The following is a 12,324-nucleotide window of genomic DNA, read 5'->3' on the forward strand; positions in this document are numbered from 1 at the left end:
GCAAGACAGGCTCAGAATCTTAAGGGGGCGTTGCTGCTTTAGTGGGTCTCTGACCACATTTATCTTTCTGTCTTGTCTGTGTTTAGCCTACTTGCAGTAAGCCTATAAAACAGATAAGGTCTTCTCAGTGTATGGGTCACTTATAATGTATTTTTAAAAACACACATTCGTCCTTCCTAACTCAGTTGCTGGATAGGAAGGAAACCACTCAGGTATTTCACCATGAGGCCAATGGAGACTAAAGCCATTCAACTCTGACTGTTTTAATCGCTTAATAATAGTAAAAAACTGCAAAACACTTGGCATTTAAAAAAAACTTTGTCCTGAATACAAAGAGTAATGTTTGGTGCAAATCCAACACAACACATCACTGAGTACCACTTAATTTGCAAGCATGGTAGTGGCTTGCTCATGTAATGGGTATGCTTGAGCTAAGCACAGGAAAATCCTAGAGAGAAACCTGCTTCAGTGTGCTTTCCAACAACACTGGGAGACAAATTCATCTTTCAAATTCATAACATGTAATTGACTTACATAAATTAGACATTTCTGTATTTCATTCTTAATAAATGTGCAATAAAATTATTAAAATCTATACATTGACAGCTTTATTATAGTAATACCAACTAAATTAACAGTAAATTAAGATTCAAGCTGTAAAAAAAAGGGGAGGAAATGAGACCGCATACAGCGGAACCAGTAAACAAATGTTCAAAAATGCACGATCTTTCACATTCTATGTTATGGTTGGCAAGTCAGTATACACCCCTGGTGTAATGTATTACATTTAAGTCATTTAGCAGACGCTCTTATCCAGAGCGACTTACAAATTGGAATGTATGATAAGAGGCAGCATTTACAGTTGAATTGTAGAATATAGCAAACCAATGGTGCAACAATTCAAAATTCCCTTAATGGAGGGTACATGAGCAAATACACCAAACATTAGGAACACCTTCCTAATATTGTGTTGCAGCCCCCCCTTTTGCCCTCAGAACCGTCTCAATTCATGGGGGCATAGACTTTACAAAGTGTCGAAAGCATTCCACAGGGATGATGGCCCATGTTGACCAATGCTTCCAACAGTTGTGTCAAGTTCGCTGGATATCCTTTTGGGTGGTGGACCAATATTGATACACACATGGAAAACTTAGCAGCGTTGCAGTTTTTGACACAAACCGTTGCGCCTGGCTCCATACTACCAAACCCCGTTCAAAGGCACAAATCTTTTGTCTTGCCCATTTACCCTCTGAATGGCACACATACACAATCCATGTCTCAATTGTCTCAAGGCTTAAAAATCCTTCATCTCTACACTGATTGAAGTGGATTTAACAAGTGACATCAATACAGGTTCATAGCTTTCACCTAGATAAACCTGGTCAGTCTACCATGGAAAGATCAGGTGTTCTTAATGTTTTGTATACTTCATCTCTTCAAACATTTTTGCTTTAAAAATCTGAATCTTCAGTCAATGTTTTGACCAACAGCAGTTTTACAATAAAATCCAGAATTACCTGAAATGCTTTAACATGACCAGGAGGATATACAAGAAAATAAGGGTGAGGAAAAAGCTTCAAACTCAACGCCTCAAAAAAGAGCAGACACTGTCAAAACATTTTGAAAATAGCATCAAAATTGCCATAGGACAAAATACTGTATGTTCAAACCCCTGACTATTGCAGGAAAGTAGTGCACAACAATAAATTAAAGATACCTGGTAAATAACACAAAAGATACACAGGTTTCGTAATACACAACTCCATATATTAAAATATATATTAACCATTTGGCAGATAGAAGATTAATCTTCACACAAAGCACAATTTTTTACTGAGAAGAACATAGAGAGTAGGGGTAGCACTCTGCTAAGACCCCAGACTGTCTGTACAGGTAGCTCTAGTCCCTCAGCCATTTCAAAAACCTATTTTATTGCAGCACAAGTTAATCTAACTCTGCAAAAGACTTCCATAGTTTTATACATCCCAATGAGATTGTTCAAACGCAAAAAGGCTACAGCTAGCTAATGCTAACACTGAAGAAGTTTTAGCATCACTGAGCCTATGCAGATGGCACTGATCGAAAGCCCCGAAATAAAATAACTAAAAATAAAAGCAGTCTCTGTGGTTTAACTGGAATCGAAAGAATGTCAACTGATTTCTATCCTAAACACGGTTCTGTCTTTACTAAACAGCGTCACAATCCACTCCCTCTGTTTTATATGAGACTGCTGGGAACCTATGAAGAGCTCAGTTTATCTACCAGACAGTGATGAATGTGAAATTGAGGTCTTGACTTTTCCACATTTTATTATGTTATAGCCTTATTGTAAAATGTATGAAATTAATTGATTACCTCAATCTACACGCAATACCCCATAATGAGACATTTTATAAAAACAAAAATACCTTATTTACATAAGTATTCAGAACCTTTGCTATGAGACTCGAAATTGAGCTCAGGTGCATCCTGTTTCCATTGATCATCCTTGAGATGTTTCTACAACTTGATTGGAGTCCACCTATGGTAAATTCAATTGATTGGACATGATTTGAAAAAGGCACACATCGGTCTATATAAGGTCCCACAATTGACAGTGCAAGTCAGAGCAAAAACCAAGCCATGAGGTCGAAGGAATTGTCCGTGTCGCGGCAAGGACTAGGGGAAGGGTACCAAAACCATTCTGTAGCATTGAAGGTCCCCAAGAACAGTGGCCATTCTTTCTTAAAAATTGAAGAAGCTTGGTACCACCAAGACTCTTCCTAGAGCTGGCCGCCCGGCCAAACTGAGCAATCGGGGGAGAATGGCCTTGGTTAGGGAGGTGACCAAGTACCCGGTGGTTACTCTGACAGAGCTCCAGAGTCCCTCTGTGGAGATGGTTGTCCTTCTGGAAGGTTCTCCCATCTGTGCAGCACTCCACCAAATCAGGCCTTTACAGTAGAGTGGCCAGATGGAAGCAAGATTCTCGGGTCTGATGAAACCAAGATTGAACTCTTTGACCAGCATGCAAAGCGTCACATCTGGAGGAAACCTGGCACCATCAGTGGCAGGGACTGGGGGACTAGTCAGGATCGAGGGATAGATGAACAGAGAAAAGTACAGAGATCCTTGATGAAAACCTGCTCCAGAGTGCTCAGGACCTCAGACTGAGGCGAAGGTTCACCTTCCAACAGGACAATGACCCTAAGCACACAGCCAAGACAACGAAGGAGTGGTTACGGGACAAGTCTCTGAATGTCCTTGAGAGGCCCGGCCAGAGCCCGGACTTGAACCTGATCGGCTCATCTCTGGAAAGACTTGAAAATAGCTGTGCAGCGACGATCCCCATCCAAAATGATAGAGCTTGAGAGTATCTGCAGAGAAGAATGGGAGAAACTCCCCAAATACAGGTGTGCCAAGAAGATACCCAAGAAGACTCAATGCTGTAATCACTGCCAAAGATGCTTCAATAAAGTACTGAGCAAAGGGTCTGAATACTTATGTAAATTTGATATTTTCAAAAATGGTTTGCTTTGTCATTATGGGGTATGGTGTGTAGCTTGATGAGGGGGGGAAACTATTTAATCAATTTTAGAATAAGGCTGTAATGTAACAAAATGTGGAAAAAGTCAAGGGGTCTGAATAATTTCCGAATGCATTGTAAGTACTAACTTGTTGCTCTTAACATACAAGTTGATATTCAAGGCCTGTTTAATATGATGTCTAAAGCTCAACTATCAGCCATTTTCACTTGATAAAGGTTTTTGAACACCTGTAAGTGCCATTTCTTGCAATCTAGAACAAAAACAGTTGCCTTATATGATAACTTTATTTGTTAAGTATTTTATTTCTCAAAGTGGCGCAGCTAGTTCACAAGGTGGTGCAGCGCTCCTCTTACAATCTTTGGGGAGAACCCTCCAGTCAGTGCTTAAAGAAAAACCACTAGTGCTCCTGTTCAGTGACCGTGTGGTTGAGTGCTTGGGTTGGGTTGGTCTGCTCGTGCAGTTGGTCGGTGTGGTCAGCTCAGGGATCACAGGTCACATGCAGTCCACCACGTTGCTGGAGCCCTGGCCCACGTCCCTGATCTGGCTGATGTGAGAGGAGCAGACAGCCACTCCTGCGCCGGCCCGACAGTGAGACACCGACCCCACCAGCTGCCATCTGAGGAGACACACACACACACAGATCAATATAAACGTCAACATCAGACTAGCTGCTCTAAAATGTAGAATTTCCTTTCAACTGTAAAAAAAAAAAAAAAACAGGATACTATAAACAGTGTCCAGTGTACAGGTGGTGGTCTAGTAGGCCAGAGATACTCTTTTATAAAATGGGTTCGCTTGATTTAGCTGACCCGATACAACCCATGTGTCTCACCTGAACAGAACCCCTTCCCATCCAGCTCCAGCTCACCTGTTCATACGGGGGTCAAAGGCTTCCACTGTGTTGAGGTAGATGTTCCCGTTGTGACCTCCGACCGCAAACACGCAACCCATAACCGTGGCCACACCCACTCCACCCCGGGGCGTGGTCAGCTCAGAGATGTAGTCCCAGCGACTCAGACGGGGGTCAAAACGCTCCACAGAACTCAGCGGGGAGTTGTCATCAAAACCACCTGACAGCGCAGACAGACCGAAAGACAGAATCAAATACAAGCCTAAGTTGTACTCTTGAAAAGCTGGCTCAGTTGGTAAGAGTGTGGTGCTAGAAACGCCAAGGTTGTGGGTTGAATTCCCACAGGGATCACAAACATACTAATCTATGCACTCACTGTAAATTGCTTTGAATAACAGAGTCTAAGTCACATATCAATCCACAGTGTGATATCTTGTTTAAGTCTTGAATAGCATTATGCAGTCAGTGAAGCTGCAGACATTCAATAAAGAGCTACTCCATCCACTGAGGTCAATACATAGACTGAGGTTATCAGTAGCTTTTCCTCCTCCAAACACACCAATGCTGACTCATGCAAACTAGGGTCAGCTAAAAGTCAGGCCAGAGCTCTGAAACAGCTTTAGATGATTCTTCAAATTCAGCAACACAATAAAATTACCCCATCCATATGGATCGCTTTTAATTAGCATCCAACTTGACAAAACAATAACTTTTCTCCCTCCTGTTTCATGTTTACAAGCCAACAACTATTGTGTGTAGTGGTGTGCGAGTGGGGGGGAGCATGTGACCCATAGCAATAAGCATCCAGTGGAATGATGTGAAGTATGAGAAGAAGGTTTTGTTTCCAATGATGGTGGTGAATCGATATGTGGTCGTTTTACCTACTTTGATTGAATGCACGGATTGTAAGTAAAGGTCGACCAATTAATCGGAATGGCCGATTTCAAGTTCTCACCGATTTGGCCGATTATTTTTTTTACACCTTTATTGAATCTTTATTTAACTAGGCAAGTCAGTTATGAACACATTCTTATTTTCAATGACGGCCTAGGAACGGTGGGTTAACTGCCTCGTTCAGGGGACGAGATCTCTGCAGTTAACTAGCCCAACGCTATAACCACCTGCCTCTCGAGACTTCTTGTTACGCGAATGCAGTAAGCCGAGGTAAGTTGCTAGCTAGCATTAACTTATAAAAAACAATCAATCAATCAATCATAATCACTAGTTAACTACACATGGTTGATGATATTACTAGTTTATCTAGCGTGTCCTGCGTTGCATATAATCTGACTGAGCATACAAGCATACAAGTATCTGACTGGGCGGTGGTAGGCAGCAGCAGGCTCGTAAGCATTCATTCAAACAGCACTTTCGTGCGTTTTGCCAGCAGCTCTTCGTTGTGCGTCAAGCATTGCGCTGTCTATGACTTCAAGCCTATCAACTCCCGAGATGAAGCTGGTGTAACCGATGTGAAATGGCTAGCTAGTTAGCGGGGTGCGCGCTAATAGCATTTCAAACGTCACTCACTCTGAGACTTGGAGTGGTTGTTCCCCTTGCTCTGCATGGGTAACGCTGCTTCGAGGGTGGCTGTTGTCGTTGTGTTCCTGGTTCGAGCCCAGGGAGGAGCGAGGAGAGGGACGGAAGCTATACTGTTACACTGGCAATACTAAAGTGCCTATAAGAACATCCAATAGTCAAAGGTTAATGAAATACAAATGGTATAGAGGGAAATAGTCCTATAATTCCTATAATAATTACAACCTAAAACGTCTTACCTGGGAATATTGAAGACTCCTGTTAAAAGGAACCACCAGCTTTCATATGTTCTCATGTTCTGAGCAAGGAACTGAAACGTTAGCTTTCTTACATGGCACATATTGCACTTTTACTTTCTTCTCCAACACTTTGTTTTTGCATTATTTAAACCAAATTGAACATGTTTCATTATTTATTTGAGGCTAAATTGATTTTATTGATGTATTATATTAAGTTCAAATAAGTTTTCATTCAGTATTGTTGTAATTGTCATTATTACAAATAAATAAATATTTTTTTATTTATTTTTAAAATCGGCCATTTAATCGGTATCGGCTTTTTTGGTCATCCAATAATCAGTATCGGCGTTGAAAAATCATAATCGGTCGACCTCTAATTGTAAGTCACTCTGGATAAGACCATTTGCTAAACAGTAAACATGTCATCCCCCACAAATTATGCAGCGCCCTCTCAGGCAGATGGGCCAATTAGGGACAATTATTGAACAGGACAGGAGAAATGCTTGTTCAAAGTACAGAATTCAAGTCGATTACTCTAGCGTCCCCCCTTGGGCAAATCAGTGTAATTTTGTAAATGCCAGCTCTCTACTGCATGATGTATCATTCACTCAAGTTTAAAAATAAAAATAAAATAAAAAAATTGGGTCAGCTGGTGCCAGATATTGCGTGACTAACGTACATACAGAGACAGATCCATAGTCCCCCCACGATTACTAAAATGTCATTGCAGGGGTGCTGAGCTGTGTTCTTACCCACTACATAGAGACACCCGTTGAGCTCGCCGACTCCGTTCCCTGCCCGTCTCTGGCCCATCTCCCTGACCTCTGTCCACTTGTTGAGATGTGGGTCAAACCTCTCCACACTGGATAGAGAGGCCACACCGTCATTACCTCCCACAGCATACACGTGATTCTGACAGGACAGGAGAGTGTTAACATAAAGGTCTAACTCTGACAGGGGAGGAGAGGATTAACCCATTGACTTCCACCACGACACCAGTGTGATTTGGACTTCTAACCCCTTTTAAACATTGTGTGTTTGAGCTGCAGACTTCTGGGTTGTTCCATTGGATTCATCTATTTCTGTTGCATTCATTAGTATGTGTGATTAACTAGGGCTGAGCTAGAGTGGCGTTTGTGAGACAAGGACCTGGGGCCAGGTCAGAATGGTTTGAGAACACATTAAGAACTACGAAAAGATGCACAAACATGCTCATGTAACTAATGATGCTCACAAGCTACACAAGAGTCGTTAGACGTTAATGGGTTCATCTACATAAAAGATCATAGGAAATCCAAGGACATAGTCTAAAATACTGTAATAAGATCACATAGTTGCTGTCAAACTCCACAAACTTGTCACTGACTGTATGTATATTAATTTCCCACTGAGCAAACCATTTCTGTACCTTCATCTATCAGGGTGGACCTTATTTGTTTATTGACACTGGTCAATCAAACTCATGAATGCAACTGTTTATGTCAACTTGTTTTGTGTTCTACTTGAGCCCTGGTTGACCTGAAAAGAAAATGGTACAACTCTTCATTGTGAGGCTAAATAAAGTAAAAAGGGCATGACATGCAGTTAAATGAAAGTCAGATAAGTGAAAAGCAGATTTTTGCTGGGGTCTCTGGACTGATAGGGTTAACTGTTATTATGGCCTGTTATTATGCACACGAACACAGACTTCAAATCACAAACAGCTCGGGGGATAAAATCTCTTTACTCTATGTTAGTGATAAAACAATGGTTATAAAAGCATCTGAGAATGTCATGTGTGATGAGTGTATGTATAAATGTGATGTAACACCTGGGTCGTGTCAACTAGGCACAAAACAGGGAAGAACAATCGGAATGAAAGACACTTGTTTTCTGCTGCACAATGTTTTGAAAAATGTTGCTATGGTGTGCCCTAATGAACACTTGATCCATAATATACTCAGCAAAAAAAGAAACGTCCTCTCACTGTCAACTGCGTTTATTTTCAGCAAACCTAACGTGTAAATATTTGTATGAACATAACAAGATTCAACAACTGAGACAAAGTCCCACAGACATGTGACGAACTGAAATGGAATAATGTGTCTCTGAACAAAGGGGGGGATGGGGGGGGCAAAATCAGAAGTAACAGTCAGTATCTGTTACAGCATTAAGTACTGCAGTGCATCTCCTACTCATGGACTGCACCAGATTTGCCAGTTCTTGCTGTGAGATGTTACCACACTCTTCCACCAAGGCACCTGTTCCCGGATATTTCTGGGGGGAACAACCTCTGATCCAACAGGTCCCAGACGTGCACAATGGGATTGAGATCCGGGTTCTTCGCTGGCCATGGCAGAACACTGACATTCCTGTCTTGCAGGAAATCACGCACAAAACGAGCAGTATGGCTGGTGGCGCTGTCATGCTGCAGGGTCATGTCAGGATGAGCCTGCCGGAAGGGTACCACATGAGGGAGGAGGATGTCTTCCCTGTAACGCACAGCATTGAGATTGCCTGCAATGACAACCAGCTCAGTCTGATGATGCTGTGACACACCGCCCCAGACCATGACGGACCCTCCACCTCCAAATCGATTCCGCTCCAGAGTACAGGCCTCGGTGTAACGCTCATTCCTTCGACGATAAATGCAAATCCAACCCTCACTCCTGGTGGGACAAAACCACGACTCGCCAGTGAAGAGCACTTTTGCCAGTCCTGTCTGGTCCAGCAACGGTGGGTTTGTGCCCATAAGCGACTTTGTTGCCGGTGATGTCTGGTGAGGACTTGCCTTACAACAGGCCTACAAGCCCTCAGTCCAGCCTATTGCGGACCGTCTGAGCACTGATGTAGGGATTGTGCGTTCCTGGTGTAACTCGGGCAGTTGTTGTTGCCATCCTGTACCTGTCCCGCAGGTGTGATGTTCAGATGTACCGATCCGGTGCAGGTGTTGTTACACGTGGTCTGCCACTGCGAGGATGATCAGCTGTCCGTCCTGTCTCCCTGTAGTGCTGTCTTAGGCATCTCACAGTACGGACATTGCAATGTATTGCCCTGGCCACATCTGCAGTCCTCATGCCTCCTTGCAGCATGCCTAAGGCACATTCACACAGATGAGCATGGACCCCGGGCATCTTTATTTAGCTGTTTTTCAGAGTCCGTAGAAAGGCCTCTCTAGTATCCCAAGTTTTCATAACTGTGACCTTAATTGCTTACTGTCTGTAAGCTGTTAGTGTCTTCACGACCGTTCCACAGATGCATGTTCATTAATTGTTTATGGTTCAATGAACAAGCATGAGCAACAGTTTAAACCCTTTACAATGAAGATCTGTGAAGTTATTTGGATTTGTATTAATTATCTTTGAAAGACAGGGTCCTGAAAAAGGGACGTTTCTTTATTTGCTGAGTTTAGTATATGATCAGTCTAGCCAGGTGTCTAGAGTGTCTTGTTCTCACCCCTAAGGCCACAGAGCCCACTCCACCTCGGGGCGTGTTCATGGGCGCCACAGCACTCCAGTGGTCGCTCTCGATGTCGTATCTCTCTACATCGTTGAAACAGGAGTTGTCATCGAGACCACCGATGGCGTAGATAGGACCTTCCAGAGCTGCCAGAGCTATGCCTCTCCTTCACACAGCAATGAAAATAGTTCAGTATGAGTAGTATGAGTGTGAGTATAATTAGGTATATTTTGGCTGTAAAACTACATTTCTACTTAATTTGCCTTTTGCCAGACATTACATACCTTTTAGTGTTCATGGAAGCTTTCATCATCCACTTGTTGGTGAGAGGATCAAACATCTCCATGTTGCCCAGGTGTTCACTTCCATCATGACCCCCTACTGCATACACTTTACCTGAGGAAGGATATAGTAAATAATGAATTGTTTTATGATCAAAAGCAACTTAGTCATACTTGCATACATTTTACGTACAAGTGGTCCCGGGAAACAAACTCATTATCCCGTTGTTCCAAGCATCATGCTCTAACTTAGCTACAGAGGACCAAGATGAACACAAGGTTAAGGAACACAAGGAACGCTAGGTTAGGACTACTAGACCCTCATAACCCGACTATGCATCCATCCATCCATCCATATAAGACTGAACTCAACTGTGCAGGGGAAACAATCCTAACTATGGAAACCTCTATGGTTTAGGATGTAGAATTGATGGTAGGCTTACTGATCACATTCCATGACAGGTACTGGTCAATGATTATATCTGGAATACCACAAATCCGACTTCCCTGAAAGTGTTTAAGAAAAGCTTCTAGTGTGGAATGATACCAAAGAAGAGCTGTAGATGCTTTTCTCCTGTTTTGTTCATAGCCTGAAGCTAGTTTATTTCAAGCGAATAGGCTTTTTAGAGTGGAAGCAAGCTGAACTATCAGTCTCTGTTCTCAGACCATCCCTGGGAGATTCTATAATGCACTCACACATTTCATTCCAAATTAATATCTGATACTGATGGAGCTCAGGAGCTGAGCGGAATCTGTCTGAGCTGAATTCTCTGAGCTTGTGCACACTTGTATACGATCCTCATGGGTATTGAAAATCCCCAAAAGGTTACAAAAACAAGGAAGATTCTCCAGGTCCCCACGTGGACAAAGGCTAGGAGGTACAAAGAGGCACAGACAACAAAAACAGGTGGAGTATTAGGAGGGGTTCTGAAAGACACTCACAGGGTTGTCCACTGAAAGTTGAGTAGCAACAACAACTGGAACCTAAAAAGACACCCATCGTGAGCACCCACTAAATTTGCCTAAGAAGAGGCAGATTAAAAATAAAAACCCACACCAAACTTAAGACAGGAAGCAAACCAAAATGGTGGAGCAAAACTAAAACAGGGAAGATCAGACAAAGGCATGCTTATCTAGAAATCAAATGCAGTTCAATAAATATATTTGATAAAATATTTACTAAATAAACTAAAGACTAAACAAGTTTAATCAAAAAGCAACAAGTTGCCCAAAGTAAACGGCCTGCTCCTCAGTCGCTATTATTAGTATTGGATAGAAAACTCTCTAAAGTTTCTAAAACTGTTTGAATGATGTCTGTGAGTGTAACAGAACTGGCAGGCAAGATCTTGAGTTGAAATCAAAACAGGAAGTGAGAAATCTGATCTTTGTATGTATTCAGAGTCCCCAATGAAATCCCCTTGAGATATTGATGTTGCACTGCCTTGGGGTTCCACTAGATATCAACCAATAATATACATTTTAATGAGACTTCTATGGTGTTGTGGGAGTGAATGAGAGCAGAATGCATCAGGTGTCTATCAAGCGGCCATTTTCTGATCACGCTTATTCCTCATGGTACCCACTTGCGTTCCATTGCTCATGAAGACAAGGAACTCTCCTGTTGGAACTTTATTGAAGCTATATGTTAAAAACATCCTAATGATTGATTCTGCAACTTAGTTTGAAATGTTTCTTCGATATAACTTTTTGAAGTTTTTGTCCGATATAACGCTAACCAGAATGAGCGTTTGTCTATATGTATAACAAACGCGCTAACAAAAGGTATTTGGACATAAATAACGGACATTATCGAACAAAACAAACATTTATTGTGAACCTGGGATTCCTGGAGTGCTTTCTGATGTAGATCATCAAAGGTAAGGGAATATTTATGTAATTTCCTGTTTATGCTGATGTCAACATGGCGGCTATTGTGACATATTTTTGAGCGCCGTCTCAGATTATTGCATGGCTGGCTTATTCCGTAATTTTTTTTAAAAATCAGACACAGCGGTTGCATTAAGGAGAGGTATATCTATAATTCCATGTGTGTTATCATCTACATTTATTTTTTTATTTATTTTTTTATTTCACCTTTATTTAACCAGGTAAGCAAGTTGAGAACAAGTTCTCATTTACAATTGCGACCTGGCCAAGATAAAGCAAAGCAGTTCGACACATACAACGACACAGAGTTACACATGGAGTAAAACAAACATACAGTCAATAATACAGTAAAAAAACAAGTCTATATACAATGTGAGCAAATTAGGTGAGAAGGGAGGTAAAGGCAAAAAAGGCCATGGTGGCAAAGTAAATACAATATAGCAAGTAAAACACTGGAATGGTAGTTTTGCAATGGAAGAATGTGCAAAGTAGAAATAAAAATAATGGGGTGCAAAGGAGCAAAATAAATAAATAAATTAAATACAGTTGGGAAAGAGGTAGTTGTTTGG

The 12,324-nt window shown here is 41.8% G+C and overlaps 1 protein-coding gene across 2 annotated transcripts in view; it reads right to left on the reverse strand.

Annotated features, from left to right (window-relative positions):
* Positions 1-247: 247 nt before the first annotated feature.
* Positions 248-12,324, reverse strand: part of LOC115127885 (kelch-like protein 8) — a 29,431-nt gene continuing 17,354 nt past the window's right edge. Inside the window, exons 6-10 of one of the 2 annotated variants that reach the window (XM_029657498.2) lie at positions 9,872-9,983; positions 9,585-9,753; positions 6,902-7,061; positions 4,393-4,594; positions 248-4,140 (exon numbers count right to left, since the gene is read on the reverse strand). In XM_029657498.2, coding sequence (XP_029513358.2) covers positions 4,017-4,140; positions 4,393-4,594; positions 6,902-7,061; positions 9,585-9,753; positions 9,872-9,983 — 767 coding nt within the window. In that variant the 3' untranslated portion in view covers positions 248-4,016. Of the gene's footprint in view, positions 4,141-4,392; positions 4,595-5,970; positions 6,209-6,901; positions 7,062-9,584; positions 9,754-9,871; positions 9,984-12,324 lie in introns of those variants that run through there. The other variant, XM_065017600.1, reaches the window with a different exon arrangement.

This window comes from Oncorhynchus nerka, linkage group LG4 (genome assembly GCF_034236695.1).
Source record: "Oncorhynchus nerka isolate Pitt River linkage group LG4, Oner_Uvic_2.0, whole genome shotgun sequence".
In the NCBI taxonomy this organism is placed as follows: domain Eukaryota; kingdom Metazoa; phylum Chordata; class Actinopteri; order Salmoniformes; family Salmonidae; genus Oncorhynchus; species Oncorhynchus nerka.